The sequence below is a fragment of the Teleopsis dalmanni genome, chromosome X (assembly GCF_002237135.1).
Source record: "Teleopsis dalmanni isolate 2A chromosome X, ASM223713v2, whole genome shotgun sequence".
In the NCBI taxonomy this organism is placed as follows: Eukaryota; Metazoa; Arthropoda; class Insecta; order Diptera; family Diopsidae; genus Teleopsis; species Teleopsis dalmanni.
Window position 1 is genome coordinate 93,686,273 of NC_051848.1, and position 18,309 is coordinate 93,704,581.

The 18,309-nt window shown below is 31.0% G+C and overlaps 1 protein-coding gene across 9 annotated transcripts in view; it reads right to left on the reverse strand.

Annotated features, from left to right (window-relative positions):
• The window catches only part of LOC119687602, a 51,490-nt gene extending 36,325 nt beyond the window's left edge, over positions 1-15,165 (reverse strand). For 3 of the 9 annotated variants that reach the window (XM_038101978.1, XM_038101977.1, XM_038101972.1), the window contains exon 1: positions 238-881. In XM_038101978.1, coding sequence (XP_037957906.1) covers positions 636-812 — 177 coding nt within the window. In that variant the 5' untranslated portion in view covers positions 813-881 and the 3' untranslated portion in view covers positions 238-635. Of the gene's footprint in view, positions 1-237; positions 882-14,994 lie in introns of those variants that run through there. The other 6 variants (XM_038101974.1, XM_038101973.1, XM_038101979.1 and 3 more) reach the window with 3 other exon arrangements.
• Positions 15,166-18,309: the final 3,144 nt, after the last annotated feature.

Below are 18,309 nucleotides of genomic sequence, written 5' to 3' on the forward strand. Positions count from 1 at the left end.
ATGTAAATTTCAACGGTTTCGACTCTTAACGGCTACACCATAGTCCTCGACGTAATAACTTTTTTTAACTATTTTCCAATTTTCAAATGGAATATCCAACAAAATAAAAAGTTGCTGAATTAAAATAAAATAAATGAGTAAATCAAAAATAAAGCAAAAATACATAAAATACAACAAAAACAACTTTCTCTAATTGTTTGTACTCGACTCGGATGCGGTTTTCGCCAGTTCTGTTACCTCTTTTTTTTTACAATTTGCCGTTTTCGCCGCTCGAAGTTGACGCAAAAATTCTAGAAAGTTAAAACATAGCACACACACACACATACACATTTACACACATATATATAGAGAGAGACGCAAAATTGTTAAACAATTCGAAGAAAAAAGTTCAAATTTTTTAGTATAATAATTTTTACTTAATTTATTTTTAAAACGAACTTTTTTCACGCGATAAGTTTTCGAAAAACTTTTCGCTTAACTGGAAATTCGTTGGGAATATTTTTAATTTTATTATTTTTATTACACTTTGTCGTGGTTTCCCTCATGCACTTTCACTTCAAATGCGAATTGTATTTTTTTTCAGAATTTTTAAAATATTATTTCGAAAAATTCAAAATCTTGAGCGATTGACGTATTTAATCGCCTGTTATACGGCGCGACAAAATTTGCATAAGATATCGACAGGTGTCAATTCTAAGTCGTTGATCGTTGGTTACAACATTCAGTAGAGTTGAGATTCCGCGAGATGAACACAGTTTCATCATTTGATGGCGACTGATGTCGTTGAAAATTTTTCGCAACTGAAGTGCCATCGTTTTGACTCTCACTGTTTGCCAGTTCAGTTGATGTGCTTACAAATTCTGCTTGTGGCTTGTGGCTTGTTGTTTCATGTTTGTTGTTTGTGCACAACGTACCATCCATAAACAGCTGTTAACTGTCGCGCTGTAGTCAATCTATGTTGTTGTATTGCGTTATGCTGTGTTGTATTCTTGGAAGTTCTGTGTGTTTGGATTGTGGATTGTGGATAGCGAATTAGCGAATTTTAAATGTACATACCAGCCACAAAAGAGTAGCTAGTGAAGTGAAGAGAGAATTATTTCATTTGTGAAGCAAACACTTCTGGCCTTGTACACTACGTAGTTGGTGTAAATTTTTGGAATCTGTATTTGCCAACGCGCTCGTGTTGGTCAGGTGAAGTCGTAAAGAGGTGGTCTTTATATTATCAAAATATTTTCATATTTAATTTTTTTGACATACGGACAGACAGTACACGATATGAATTCTGTTTGACAAAAGCTAAATATTGTTGTTGTTATTCTGAGGGGGGAAATTGAAGCATTTAATAAAATCGCATATTACATGGCCAATGCATGTATTTTCCGGTTAAAGCAAGTTTATTTCACATCTTTCCACCACATATTATTAGTACAAAATATTTCAGTAATGTTTTTCATATACTCAAAAATTCTTACAATTTCAAAGACTGTGTGGGAAAATGGAGAAAAAGCCATGCAAAATTTATTAAAAAAAGTAACAAAGTTCGCATAAGGAATTTAAATAGAATTTTGTTCACAAAATTTTTACAGAGAATAACGTTAAAAATAAGCAACAAAATATGTTAACTATATAATATAATATTTAACCCAAATTTAAATCAATTTTTATCGTCTTCTGAGCTTTTTATATATACACTATATATGAATTTTCGGTAGGAAAACTTATACCTAAGTAATAAAAGTAAAAGTAAGAAGAATATGTACTATCTTTTATTTCCAAATTTTTGTTATTTACAACAATTACTTAATATTTTAATTTTTAGAGAGTTCATTGTTATACTGAGAATTTAGTATACAAACCTCTTTGCTAGGTCCAGCGAATTACCTACATAAAAATCAATGATAGATGATCAAGTATTGCAACATTTTAACACGTAATAATGTAAAATAAAATATCTACCAATCTTCAAATAAAGGTATAAAGATAATTAAGAGATAACTATATTAATCAATTTATAAATGAACAGATTAAGTAATTAAGTGCGATATAATATAACAGCTGTAGCCAGAAAATAATTGTTCGCTTTACCGAAAGCCGTCTATATGTCAATGACATATGCATTGAATCCCTAAATATACCATAAACCTTTTTCTTTATTATTTAATATATTATTTATAACAGACAGTTCTTATATGTTATCTGTTCATAAAAATTTTTAATATGCTAATGATATAATGGTTCATCACATATCGTATATCTGCAGTAGTTTGATTGTATTTACCACTATTTTTTTTGTTGAATGTCTTCAATCCTCCTTTAGTTTATCCACAACTCAGTTGGTGAGTTGTGGCGTGTACAGCACTCAACTCAGGAGTTTGTTGATGGATAGGCAGAAATTCAAAAAATATTATTAATTACCCAGACTGAAGTTGCAACACTTTTTAACGTTCCAAATATAAAGCAAATATGATTCAATATTTTCGATATACAAGAACGCTTCACACACACTTTTTACAATCTCCCACATTCACATTCGAATATGTTAGAGTGTATTGAATTATTCACTAAACTCGAAAAATTCATAAAAAAAAAACGCATAACGCACTAAGTTTTTTGTTAGTTTCCAATGTTTCTTAGAATAAACTTTGTAAAGTTTGGTGAATAAATTTGTCTATTCATAGGATTTTACTAAGGAATACTATGTCATACATTACATCAACGAAAACATTAATACCTACATTAAGACTGAAAAGTTTTCGGAAATTCTCATTTAAAATTCGCGCGCTGTATATTTTTCGATATTTTAAGTTTATGTAGTTTGGCAGCACTGTCCTTAATTACTATGCCAAAAATGAGCTCGATCTGTCAGACAGTTCGTTTACGGCAGCTGTTGAAACCAGTTCACCTCAGTAGTGCGTTGCGAAATGTCTTCGACGGTCGTACGACCGTCCTGGAAGGCTTTGTACCACTCATAAACTTGAGTTTTCGATAAAACTGATTCCCCATAAGCCTTTTGTAGCATTCGCAACGATTCTGCACACGAAATTTCGTTCGAAACACAAAATTTGATGCAAACTCTTTGTTCAATATTTTTTTCCATTGTTTTTTTCGCAACGCCCTACTGAGGTGAACTGGTTTCAACAGCTGCCGTAAACGAACTGTCTGACAGATCGCGCTCATTTTTGGCATAGTAATTAAGGACAGTGCTGCCAAACTACATAAACTTAAAATATCGAAAAATATACAGCGCGCGAATTTTAAATGAGAATTTCCGAAAACTTTTCGGTCTTAATGTATATCTCAAAAAAAAAATTTGAACAGTTTCTACATTATGCAAAATCTACTCTATATATAATCTATATCTATATAATCTATATATATATATATATATACATATCTTTTTTTGGGTTCTCCTTTTTTTCTAATAATTGAAACACAGCTTTCTTCCTTATAAGTCTAAGTAAATTCATATCATTTTTATCGACGCCTTCATGACTGGTTCATTGTACTATTTTGTTGTAAATTTCAACTGCTTCACTTGGTATAATTTTCTCTGGATCTCTAAGATGCAGTCTTCGTCGGATTCGTCCTCATGTTCAATATCATCATCCGCATTATCTTCGCCAGATATTTGTAGAAGTCGAATACCGTATCTGTTTTTGAATTCGTGAAGCCATCTACCACTAGCGTAAAAATCACCTTCCTTTTTCTTAAATTTTGAATGCAATTTTTTGGCTTTTTCTTTCAACATTAGAGCACTTACTAACCAGTTCTTATTTCGCATACAGATAAACTAACGACAATGAGATTTCTCTATGAGGTACGCAAGGTTTTTTTTTTTTTTGAGGCCTACAAAATGTGTTGTTTACGCATTATAAAATGACTTGTCTTTTCGCTTTAATGCCACAAATTGTTGATTTAGCACCATCATATTTCTTTGCTAAAAACGTCACACTCGACCTTTTTTTGTAAAAAATCGAGAATTTTAGTTTTTTCTTTCAATGTCAAACATACAGGTAACTGAAATATTTTTCTTTTTACTTGCATCCACAAATCAAATGCATAATTTGCTATTAGAGGATTCTCCAAGTTCAAAAAATTATTTGAGATCAATACAAAATACATCAAAAAATTTGAACGTTTATTGTTCATGTTATAAAGCTTTCATGCTATAAAATAGTCAATAATGAAATAAGGTTGTTCACGTTTTAGAGTACTCAAGATGTATATATATAGCTGTGTGCAGAACTAACATCACTGAACTTATGATTGTAGCGCTACGTAAAAGGCATGTGTGGAATGTGTTTGAAGTGGAAGAAGCAGTAGTAAGCGCCTTTTGTCAAGTCAAGTTCAGCAGCAATTCGCCTTGGATTTTAATTTGTTTTACTTTTTATATAAACAAAATATATACATATATAAAATAATTTTTTTATTATTTACTTTTTTTCTCTGAATTGTTAAAAGTTTGTTCAACTCTAGCTTGGAGCTCATTGAAGAAACTGCGCTACTACAGCGCATTTATGGAGCGCTGTGTGCAACGAACTTGACGATAAAAACGTAAATAAGGGAAGTACAAATATAAATGCGAGGATAAAAAAATAATATATAATTTACATTCTTTGATGAAAACATCAGCGAATGATGTACTGCAATTATAATAAGGAAAAAAATTAATTTAAAAGATACAGTTCCTCTACAAGTAGCGACTTTTACCAGTGTACGCTGTGGCCTATTGGCTTTTGCAGCAAAACTGATAGCAACTTCACCCAGAAAAGGTGTTGAAATTATCCTGCAAAAATTGCAATTTAAATTCAAATTTTTTTCCACTGACTAAAGTGGACACTTTGGCATTGGTAGTTTTAACGTATACCTTCAAATTAAGCATAGTCAGGGGCAATATTTCTCATACTGTAGGCAGTAGCAGTGAAATAATTCTCAGAATAATTGATTTATAAGTAACCGAAATGTCAAGGGGCCGCAAAGACCGTAACATGCAATGTTTTTGTAATGTTTGCAAAAGAGTAATTTTTAACTTTTGCATTACTCAGTTGCAGTTCCCCTTAGGTCATTCCAGCCCAAAATCATATGCAAAATGAAATTTATATAAAATAGGAAGAAGCCCAATATCCTTTGTTAGTGCATGAAATTCTATTGATGGAATGACCGTTTGCTGCTTCCAAGAATAGTTTATAAAATAATTTCAAAATACGAAGAAATAAGATAAAATGCATTTATATACTAAAATAAATAAAATATTTCACAATATAGCAAAATACCACAAACTAAATTAATTGGCAGCATTTCCAATTTTGTAAAATCCCACGCAACAGCATGTACTAACCACTTAGCAGTGTTGACGCAGATATTGCTGACGAGAGAAAAGAAGTCCTTTGCTTTCATATAAATGTTACGTACATATATGCCATGAATTCGTAAAATCCACATATCCAGTACTACAATACGGTTTGCATCACGGAAGCAGAAAACAGAGTAGCAAGTGTACTGCAACAATGAAACGGTGCCTTCAAGACGCCACAGACTATTAGAGTTATAAAATGTAAAATATGATTGCCTGAGCTCCTACACAAATAACAAATAACTTAATTATCGCAAGAGACATCTATTTTTAGATGTCTTTTTGTACTTTCTGCCACTATTCTACAGGTGCTTGTTTTTAAATTTAGACTGACATTTGATATTGCTTTTATCTCTAAAGACACTTTCAGTGACGTAGGGGTAATATGTTATTATCTTCAGTGTTAATACTCATATTAACTCAAAAACTCGATGATTAAAACTCAAAACCTATAAGTTTTGACATCTTGAAATAACTAAAGTTTCCTTCTTTTGTATTCCATTTCAATTCAAATGACGATAAATAATAGTATTGCTTATTGCTACTGCAAAAATACAAGATCGCTGTGATTATGCTTGCTCCAAGAGCAACTGGTTCTATGTCCAGAAGTCACGCAACTTATTAGATGGCCTAGTATCATCACTCACCTTTCCCAAGAAAACTCAAAAGTAAGTTTTCTGTATGGGTTACAGCAACAACAACAACATGCTAGTAAAATTAACTAGCAGTAGTTACTCAAACTTTTAGTTAAACCAGCGTTGTCACTCACCGTTCTCAACAAACACTCAAACAATAGGTTTCTTGCATAACAACAAGAGGGTCAGTAGTTACCAAAGTTTTTCCTAGTAGCATTAAATACAAAATAAATATTTATCTGTTCGGAAAATAGACACATTTTTCAATTAGAGAATTAATTAAAGAAAGTATGTTTACGATTTGAGCATATATAGAAAATATTCCATTGTTATTTTTTTCACTTTAGGCTGCATCTTGAAAACACTCTTAATCTTAACTCTGATCTAAACTCAGCGACTGAAGTGGATAACGAAGTTCTTCTATTTACACAACAGATTCAAAAATCAGCATGGATGAGTACTTCACAGTTCTCTAAACACCAGATTAGACCAACTCTTCCAAAAGAAATAAATAAACTAATATGGGAAAAAAGGAAATTGCGTAAAAATGGCAACAAACACGATCACCAACTGACAAAACGGAATTAAATAGGAAAACTGCACAACTACGAAAACTTATCAATAATGTTAAAAATGATAAGATACAACAGAATCTTAGAAGCCTTTCTTATGAGAAACGCACAGATTATACGCTGTGGAAAGCCGTGAAAGCACAACCTAACAACCTATAAAACATAATCCTCCTATTAAAGCAGATGGCACATCATGGGCCAAAAGTGACGAAGAAAAAGCAGATTTATTCGCAAAATTTCTTAAAGCAACATTTATACTAAATGATGATGGAAATAATCTTCCTACGTCTAATTTAAATCCATTAAACCAAGCAATACAACCAACTTCGCTAAGAGAAATAAAAAATGAAATAAGAAATATGAAACTAAAAAAGGCTCCTGGTTGGGATCAGATAACCGCTGAGATCTTAAACCAATTCCCTAATAAAGGAATAATCAAACTATGCAAAATAATTAATGCAGCTCTGCGCTTAAGACACTTCCCAATTTATTGGAAAGTGGCGGAAGTACTTATGGTACACAAACAAGGAAAACCTGCTAATGAAGTTTCGTCGTATCGTCCAATTTCTTTATTATCCGTTTTATCAAAAATCTTTGAACGAATTCTCCTTAATAGAATACAGATTGTTTTCACAGAAAATCAAATAGTTCCGAGTCATCAGTTTGAGTTCCAAAAAAAGCATTCTACTGTAGAACAAATACACAGAATATACGACAAAATCGAAAGAGCTTCAAGTGCTCTGAACAAAAAATTTGCACTGCAGTTTTCCTAGACGTATCGAAAGTCTTTGATAAAGTTTGGCACAAAGGACTTGTGCATAAGATTGAATAGTGGTTTTCGAGACAAATATCCGAAAGGATGTGGTCCTACTTATCTTGCTGATTCTTCAGAGTGAAATATAAAGGTGCGTACTCAACACTTGAACCAATTGAAGCCGGAGTACCACAGGGAAGTATACTTGGCCCAATTCTGTACCTAATTTACACAGCCGACCTACAAGTCCCACCAGAAAGTGTTATTGCCACGTTTGCAGATGATACAGCGATCCTTACCACTGGAAACACCATAAACGAATCAACAGAAGCAACGCAACATTCCATTGATCAAATTATTAGTTGGACTAAAAAATGGAAAATTGAGCTCAACCAAACGAAATCCGTCCATGTAAACTTCACAAACAAAAAAATTGACTATTTGCCGATAACTATGTGCAGTGCTCGAATACCATACTCAAACACAACTAAATGCACTTAGATGCTAAGTTGAAATGAAAAGAACATATAAAGAAAAAACGAGTTGAACTAGAATCCAAATACAAAAATTTATATTGGCTTCTTGGGAAAAAATCACCCGTCTCTCTAAACAATAAATTAATGATATACAAGCAAGTCTTAGCTCCGGCGTGGACGTATGGAATTCAGTTATGGGAATGTGCACCAAAATCCACTATTCAAATCATTCAAAACTTTCAAAACAAAGTTTTTAGAAACTTAGTCAACGCTCCGTGGTTTATTAGGAATACTGACCTCCATCGGGACTTGAAGATCGAATCTGTGGCTGCAGTAATCCAAAAGTTCGCGGTAAAGCACCAAAAACGATTACAACAACATCCAAACGAGACAATCAACCATCTGTCTAATACATCTGGCCCGCTGAGAAGACTTAAACGAACAAAGCCTTCAGATCTACTCCCGAATTAGTAGTCTAATAATAATTTAGATTACTACTATTAACACTAAGTCTTTGACAACTTCACAATTCTAATAAGTATTCTGAAATGTAACAAAACTGCTTGATAGTTCTTGTATGAACTAGTCGTAGTCAAATGAAACATGTATTTATATTATTGTACATATTGTGTTTCAAATAATAAAAAAAAAAAAAAAAAAAATTTTTTTCACTCTATGTCAAATTTGAAATTGAAAATATTATCAATATTAGATGATTTCAATATATTCAATATTATTGAATATTAGCGATTTCAGAGAGTGAAATTTCTGCTTTTTCAGAAATAGTAGGTTTCTTTATTCACTGAAAAATGCTATATCCGATAATGATTATAAATTTAATAAGTGATAAGATGAATTTATCAGTTGATTTAAATAAATATTATAGTTAGTTGGGCATATTAGATGAATAATAAATAGCCATATGTATAATTATGTTACTTTTAGAAAGAGAGTAATTAGATAAATCTTTAGAATGAAAACGGACCTCAAAGACGGCTTAAATTAAGTAGGTCTTAATTGAACTGAAATTGGACTTAAAACTTAGAACATTAGAGAAAATATCTCACTGAACACTCGAACAATAATTCCAGAAAGCTAAAAAATATTGCACAAGTGTAAGGATAATAAAACTTTTGGAGAGGATTGAGTGCCTATAGAATTCATCAATAATACTTCGGATCTATTTATTAAGAATATACCACTATCATTAAACTATATCTACATCAGCGACAATGTACATGATTCTTTTCCCTTTGTACAAAAAAGGCGACACAAAAAATCCAAAAACTATAGAGATATATCTTTTAACAATGCCATAGCGAAAGTGGTATCTTAATGGAAAACAATTGGAGGTAGTTCAGTTATATAAGTATTTAGGCATTTGGATATCATATAATGCAAGATTCGAAACACATTAATAAAAGGCTAAAAAAATCAAAACTAGCAACAAACAGCACATTGAGAAGAGCTTTAGGAAATGACAAAGTAGCACGTTCAGGCAAATACAAAGTTTTCCAAGCTCCTATCAACTCAATTATAAATTAGACTTCCCAAGTTTGGAGTTTTGAAAAGTATAATGAGGTGAACAAACTGCTGGCTTATTTTATCAAACGTATTTTTCGTTTACCGGCCAATACACCAGGACTACGCAAATTACCAGGAAACTGATTTATCAACACAACATATCGGCACTCTAAAATCCCACATTAAATATATTAACGCTGTTATAAACTAATTAAATAGCTGACTCACTAAAGAGGTTGCGACATACCTTATAGGTACAAAGAGTTCGTTTTTTGCTGCATGATTAAATTTAGGCGAGGTGCATGAAGAAAATCTGAATTTAGAAGACATGGATAGTTTTAGATTGACTGGCAGCAGCGCATTCTCCAAAAATAAGATCAAGCTGATAGACACCGATTTATTTATAAGGTCAAAACAAGCTACTCCAGACAAACATGCAGGGAACTACCTTACAATATAAGGACATAGGATAATTTTAATGATAAATATACAGTCAAATATATTCGCACAATTTGATAATCTGGTACCAAACTCATTAAGCTTACCCTACTTACCCTATGTTAGCTGTGCCCTATTGGTTTGTAGCCTATACAATAAACAAGAACCGAAAAGCGCTAACCACTTTATTGCAATCTGCCCAATTTTAAAGGAACCTTAAGCTAAACGGAACTGCACAGTGCCCTTAATAGAATAGACTGACTGAATTTGTGCACACATCTGAACCAAACCTTAATATATAGACAACAAATTATAAATGAGAGCTTTTAGCCGGATTTATGCATAACAATAATATTTACTAATTACGATATCAAAAACTCGCAATAAGATTAGAAGGATAAAATGAGTAGGCAATCACTAGATAAAGTTTACGATATTAGTTCCTACCTTTAAGTAAATGATGTATGGATATGGATGTATGGATAATTATTTTCTGTTTTAAACATATGAATAAAAAATAATACTGTTAAGGCTTAGGCCTTTATGTTCTGCAGAATTTTTGTTTTCATAGTAAATTATTTAATATTTGTTTGCAGTATAAATTTATGTTGTAATAATTGTCAGTCATTGATCACCAAAAGTGCAGTATTGCAATATCAGCTTCTTCGTTGTCAGTGCACTAACGAAAATATTTGGCCTTAACAAGTGAGACAATTAATAAATATTTTGTCAATTTTGTAAATTAATGCATTTTTTGTTAATTTGTTAATTATTTAGTTTTATTTTGTATACTGCAAATTTATGCATATGCATTGAATTATGTTAATTTAATATTAAATTATAAAAACTATATATGATGATGTATTAATTTCAGTTATTGTATATTATTGTATATATTGAAATTTTGAATATAAATAGCAATATGAACAATAAACTATCAGATCGAAACAAAAATCTCAGTCTTTAATTTATACGGCAACAGCTCAAGTGCTAGTCTGCTTAAAACTCAACTATAAACCTACTAGTTTATGTGCTACGTAGTATAAACGATTAAAGGATAGTCTTTATTCGTTTTCAACTACTACGAATGCTACATACTACTACTAGTAGTATGATGTTATTGTTTCTCTTTTTTCAAAAAAGTCTATAAAAATTATTTAACTTAAACCCCGAAATACGGATGCCAAAACTTTTCCAGCCGATTGTTGAATTCGTGGTCGTTTGGAAGCACTACCCCCGGAATTCACCCATTCTCTCTACCCCGGGCTTGTTGTTCTCTCACAGGTGTGAAGTAATGGATTCATATTTCATCAAATGCCACTACTCGAGGCTCACAGCAGCTAGATTGTACATAAGCATTTCCAAACAATGTGTTGACAATGAATGACGAAGTCGTTGTCTTAACAAGATATGACAAAAAAGTTAGGAGAAAAAGCATTGCATGGTAATGAGGACATAAATTTAGAAAGGCATGAAGTAAAATATCCATTTAATTTAGATATGGAACTAGTCTTTTTTCAATCACATCGATGAGATAAGATGGGCTGAAGTTTCACTTAGCATTTTACAAGGCATACACTTATCGGCGTCCTCTATTCACATCTTTATTTAGGTGGTAGGTAATAGCAGCTTGTCCAATTAAGAATATAGTCATTAAACTGAGTTCTGATCAATTAATACTAATAACCTATGTACATATCGCTAATTAAAATGAAATAATACTTCAATTGCATATGGTTACTAATATTACTAGTATGAAGATGTAAAAAATTATACAACTAGTCAATTAAGATGCGAATATAATTAAAATAATAAATTTTTAGAGTGAAAAATAAAAAATATTTTTTAAGTTTTATATCAGATATAAAGCACATTGGTGCCAGTTTCATGACTGCATTTTACGATTCATGTGCTGGTGACATCAGTTAGTTATATATACAATTAACTTTTAAGTTTGTCAAATCAAACTCAGATTTACTTGGTACTTGTCACAAAAATATTGATTTAAACTTTTTAGAGACACATAAGAAACCAAGGCCCCAATAAAAAAGAAATGAAAGGCTAAATAAAGCAACAAAAGAAAAAATAATAACAAATCTGTTAACTAAATTTGAAGGCGTACTGATAAGTAACTAAAATGTAAGGCCACTTCAGGAGCAATCAGGCGGGCAAACCTTCAAGGCCCTTCGTAAACAATTTACAACAATTGGCGGAGCCAAAAATGTCAAGGTATTTTATGACATACCTACTTAGTTATCGTTTCGTTATTTCGGTAACAATAACAAGTACCACTAATTTCGTTAACCGTTAACTTTTTTGTATCTTCTTTATTATTTTTAATAACGCTTGTGGAAGTTTGCTATATTTTCACCATTGTATATTATTATTTATTTATTTATTTATTTTAGTATCAGTTTTATGGATTTAAGCACGCGATTTAAATTTTACAATGTCATATCCTTTGGGCTTAGCAACACATAATATGAATACAAAAGCATCCTTGAAAGGATTTACGTTATTAAACTACATGTAGACACAATTTGATTATTCGGCTGTTGCTGTTATTGCTGATACTGAAGTTGGCATAACATAGTCGTAAAGTATTTACGGCCGGCAACAAAGCACTTTGACGGAGTTAAGCTACAGATACATCCATATAACGCTGCTCCGACTATATGTTAAATAAATTATTTTTCGTTTTCCATAGATTTTTCTTTTCGTTTATTTTTAGCTTGAACAGAAGTTTCAAGCGCACATAGCACGCCTAAGGATACGCTTTCATTTGCATACAAATTTTACTTGCTCTTAATTTTCTAGTTGAAATGCGTCTTCAATTAGTTGCCAGCAATCTTTTTTTCCCCACTTGCTAATTTGTTGCTTCTAAATAGCCTTCAGCAACCTTTTAATAAAGTAGCTACATTAAATTTACATTAAATTTTAATAAATTCAACGGTTGCGTTCTCAACTAATTTCATTTTTTCTCCATTTTCGAAGAAAATTTATGAAATTAGTTTTATAAGAATTCTTATAATAAATTTATATTTTAATATAATCTTTAACCAAACATGAACGTTGTATCTCAATAGAAAGCATTTTATTAGCAACAAATTAATCAAGTCATGACAACAAAAATAACATACGCCATTCTGTATAGGTAAAAAGGATTTTGATTGATTATTTGAAATTGTTGAAGAGATATATGTAGTATCAGACAGCGGGTTAACTATAAAATATAACAACAAACGTCACAGATACAAATTGAAATAATATGAAAAGTATTGAAGAAATTCTATACCCTACACATAACATAGGCTTATCGAGAATTTGATGCAGACAAATGTAGATTAGTCCTTTACGTTTAGCAGTGTTGATAACGAGCGGAATTCAAAAGTAAAATTATATAGCAAAATTGAAATATGTTCTACGAATGCTCTTTCTTATTAAAAGAACAAAGAAAAAATGTTGCCACATTTTCACTAACGCAATACTTCTATACAAAATTGTAGCTTTACGTTTTTGGTTTATATTATATATTAATGAATAGTACGATAAAGGTGGTAAATAAAAGAAACTAAATAAGATCCGGCATAACATGCAACGCTATTTTCTGTTAAGGCAGTATCTCAAAACTATACAAAAACTGAAAACGATAACTGCGGGAAATGGAACATACCTACAATGAAATATTTGATATGTGCATGTCCAGCTTTACTAAAAACACAGTTAAAATATTTTAGTACAACCCAGTCTTATAACCTAAAGAAAGCACCCAAACAGGAGATCATTACAATCGTCGAAGCAAAAGTTTGATACCTTACCATATAGAAAACTAGAATGATATCGTAATACTATTGAAAAAAGAGCGTTACGGACAAAAATCGAAACCGACCATACAGTCATCCATGCTTATGTGGGCATGCCGTCCTTAAGAGAGCTACATCATTATTAACCGTACGTCTAACTGGTAATGGATCGATTTGCATAGTATCTTAGTGCCAACAAATTTAAAGTACCTGCATTTATAAACATCTAACATTTTTTGCAGTGACTTTGAAATAAATGACAATATCTAAAAAAAAATTCTACTACATAAACCAATATCACATCAGAGCCAGTTATAATAATACAACTATATCTACATCTGAACAGATTCATGTTGATTTATTACATAAGAATAAAGATATTTAAATACTAAAGTTGATAAGAATACATTGACAAATATAAGATTTTCTCATAAGCGAGGACTAAGTAGAGAAGGTTTACCCTGGACTTCGGGTTTAGAGAACACCCAAAACTCTGAAACATTTTATAAACTTGTTATTTAAATGTGCAAAAAAAAATTCATTAAAATAAATATATCGAATTTTATTTGCAGTTTTATTCAGAAATTTTTGTCAAATATTATCTAACTCTCCATTCCATTACAACCTGCTTATTAGAGCTGATACAACCTCACACATATGTATTAAAAATTAAATTTTTAATTTTAATTAATTTTTTAAATATTGAAAACTCTTAGTACTTTTTGATATCACCTAGAATATGTTAAGTAGAAACGAAACAGTCTTCCCATAATGCATTAAAAATTACTGAATAATTACTCCCGAGATTAGGAGTCTAATATAATTATATTATACTTATATTAGCAATTTAATCTTTGCAATTTGTCGAAAAAATAATAAATCGTCATAGGTGACTTAAGAACACCAGATTTAGATTTAGTGGAGAAACCAAATAAAGTATTTTTTGCAGTATGACATAAAAAATATTTCTTTATCATAGTGAAATGCAGGTTTAGGTAAATATTCAACAAATTCCATGGCGCTTAACTATTACAATTGAAAATATTTAAATTTTTAAATTAAAATTGAAACACATGCAGCCCATGCTATTGAATATGAAATGCATGACCGAGGCACATGATAGTGCTTCATGCGCTTCCCTGTTAAAATACTTCCGTTTAAAAATTTTAATCTTCAATTAAAAAATGCACATCAAAATAGTTTAAATAAATTTCTAAATATTTGTTTTGCTATTATCTAATATGATGTACAGAAGACTGCTCAGCAAATATTTGCGCTCGCAAATGCCAATCCTTCGTCACGTTTGAGTGACAGAAACACGATAGGAGCTATTAGACTGGGACCTAATAGAAACTGGAAACGTAATTCGAGTGTGTGCCAATCAATAGCTCTTACTATTTAGAAACAACCAAAAATTACTGAGAAAATAAGTCCATTACTTAATTTTCGCTTTCAATCCGGAATAATTTGTGCATATCGGTCAAATCAAATGTAAGTTCGTTGTTGTTTATTCTCCCGGCATTGTCGGTTGCATTGCATTGCCACTTGTTCATTTTATATCGATAAGCTCTACTTCGTTTTGCACTGATTCAACAGAAGCACCCTAAGTAGAAGTATCAAATGCTTACCTGAAAATAAACAAAAAAAATTATATATTAATTTTATATTAGTATGAATTTAAAAAAAGTTTAGTGTGTAACTGCATATTTTGGACTACGCGAACAAAGTAATTCAATATCACATATAACAAGACTTAAAATAATTATGGCTTACATGCAAAAAGGTAAAAAAATGCGTTGCACGTGCCTTTTAATTCCCTTTAGTTCTTGATTCCATATATAATTAACTGGCACAATTAAAATGCAATTTACGCCAAAATATAGTTTTAAATAACAAGAATAAGAAGTTTTCAAATTTCAACATGTGTGTTTCTTTCTCTACTGCAAGAGAAAGAAACTGCATATGACAATATGAAGATATGAAGATATTAAACGACTTTCAAGAATTGTACTATGAAAAAATAAAACCATAATTTTGTGAGAAGTGCCTTTAAGATCTCTGGTTTAAGAGTTAGTGTAGTTATTTCACTACATAGCCTTAAAACTATATATGGACGCGATCCCGATTCAGTAGTCATTTTGAACACTTCATGTTTGAACAATATGTCGGTATATCTTACTTCTCGAGATAGCAAAATTCAAAATTGTTACCTTCTACATTGATTAAAATCCAAAAAAAAAAAAAAACTACACATGCCGCCAACTATTATAAACAATTTTTTCAATGACTACCTAAACGATAATTAGCAACAACTAGGCGCGCACAGCTAACGTTATGAGAAAATTTCCAAACTCAAAACTCAAAATCGCAAAAAAATTATTATATTGACATATAACGTATGGTAATGGTAAAAATTGCTTAAAATAGTTATCTTTACTAAACTCCGTTTTCGAATGGGCATATACGGGAAATCGGAATTGTGCCTAATGTGTATAATGAATACCCATACAAAAACTAGTTTCATTTTTTATTTTTACTAGAACCCAATTTCAGCATAAAGCATTGCCCCTCTTTTATTTTTAAAAGATTTTCAACTATATTAACAATTTTTTAGATTAAGATATTCCAAGCCTAACTGACTGAATTTATTATATAAAGTATACCACGGTACAACACCGACAAATATAATACCATTAACCTCACGTCTACTTATAAAGTATAAATATCTATTGGTGGTCATGAATTTTATGTTAAGTTAAAAAAAATCACAACATAGCTCATACTTACAGCGGCTCTCTGTAGCTTCTATTTATCTTCTTACTTAAACCACTGCTTAATAAAACGCTCAATGCTATAAATATTATGTAAGTATTTTCTTCATTATGTTCCGAACAATTAATTGGTCCGAAAACTAGTTAGGGTTTAGAAGGGTTTCGTATAAAATGTTAGAAGCAATAAAAATCTATTTTAGCTTGAAATTGAAAAAAAATTTTATAAAGAGGTTTTTTTCGAACAGTAGTGAAATACAACAACAAAAATTTATTTTTTATATTATTTTAATTAATTGAATGTTTGGCTGACCATACAGCTGTTTCGAGTATTGCCAAATACCCATCATCAGTGGTCTTGGAAATAATTCTTGTATTTAATTATTCGTAAATAATTATTTTTTGAGACTGCAAGTACCAGGAATCGAACTCGGGTCCTGCCAAATGTGAAGCTCAGAATCAGCGCTCCTTAACCAAATGTAAAAACGTTTTGAAATTAAATACTACTTAATCTCATGTTGAATGATTTATCCTTAAACCAATGATAGAAATTTACATTGTTATTCTCAGATAATGTATTTTATGACTGTGTTTTAGATTTTAGACTGCATTATTAGGCGCATGTCTTTCTGAGATATAAAAATATTACAATTATCGATATTGATACACATACTCGTTATCGTATTAACATTAAAACATCATACAGTAATAAAATTTTATCTTTCAAAGCATTCAAGCAAATAATGGAATTTTTATTGAATACTTAAATAACTAACAATGTCCTTCACAAACAATATTTAATAGATAACATTACATATAACATACCATATGATTGGATTAAGATTTACAAATAATATTTAGTGCAGATAACATTTGGGTTACATGCGCGATTAGAGAATATATCTTTCAAAATAAACTAACATACAAAATACGTGTCCATGTTTGAACACTTATTCACTTCAACAAATATAGCATTCCATAATTTATTTAATATACATTGTTTTTCGTAGAAAGCCTTGGCTTACCAAAAAGAACATAATTACTCCTTATTGAAAGCTGTAAAGAAATGTAAAGCCCCAATTCAAAGGGAATTAAGGAATTCTCTTAATAAATAGATACTTCCTGGACTCGTTGCGATGAATAAAAAGGAACTAATCTGACACTACACCGGCAGAATGTTTTTAACCAAATCCCCAAATCAATGACTTCCAGCCTAACATACATATATATCTCAGCTGACGTAGAAAATCCTTCGATTATAGAGCTTTTGGAATTGAAAGAACTTATAACTAACATTAATCTAGGTAAGCACCTGGACAAGACCAAAGAAATGAAAAAGTAATAAAAATCTTGCCGGACACAGCGTTCGTCTTAATTCTCCCGAAGTCTGATCCCGAAGTCTAGAAGCCTTCAATGGCTACATCATATTGACCAATAAGTCAATTGCCGCAAATCTCAAAAATGTTCGAAAAACTTTTAATAAAAAAAATCCTGACTTCGTTACCGATAGATAATTTAATTCCAGACCATCAATTCGCAAACGGCATGAAAAAATTAAACAGGTCCTTAGAATCGCTAACAAAACACACTTAGCTTTATTGCACTGCAGGTTTTTTTGATGGAGCGCAAGCATTTGATAAAGTGTGGCTTGACTTAATTACTATATCAGACAAGTAATACCACGATCCTTCAGCCACGTTGTTTATGGTAACTAGTTCAGTAGAGCATATTATTATTAAACAATAAGTTATGAATTCACTCCGACCTTAAATTTCTATTGTGCGCATTAATGCATCCTAACTTTAAATGATGAAATATTTCTGTCCTCCCAAGTGAAGCAAAAAACTTCTATTACGATCGTAACAATGCATTAACATTATTATTTAAAAATTTTTTTATTGTTAAATCACACCCTCGATCTCAAATAATTTAGTGGAAGAATTTTATGAGATTTTTTTAATTTTTGTTTTTGATTTTATTGGTACG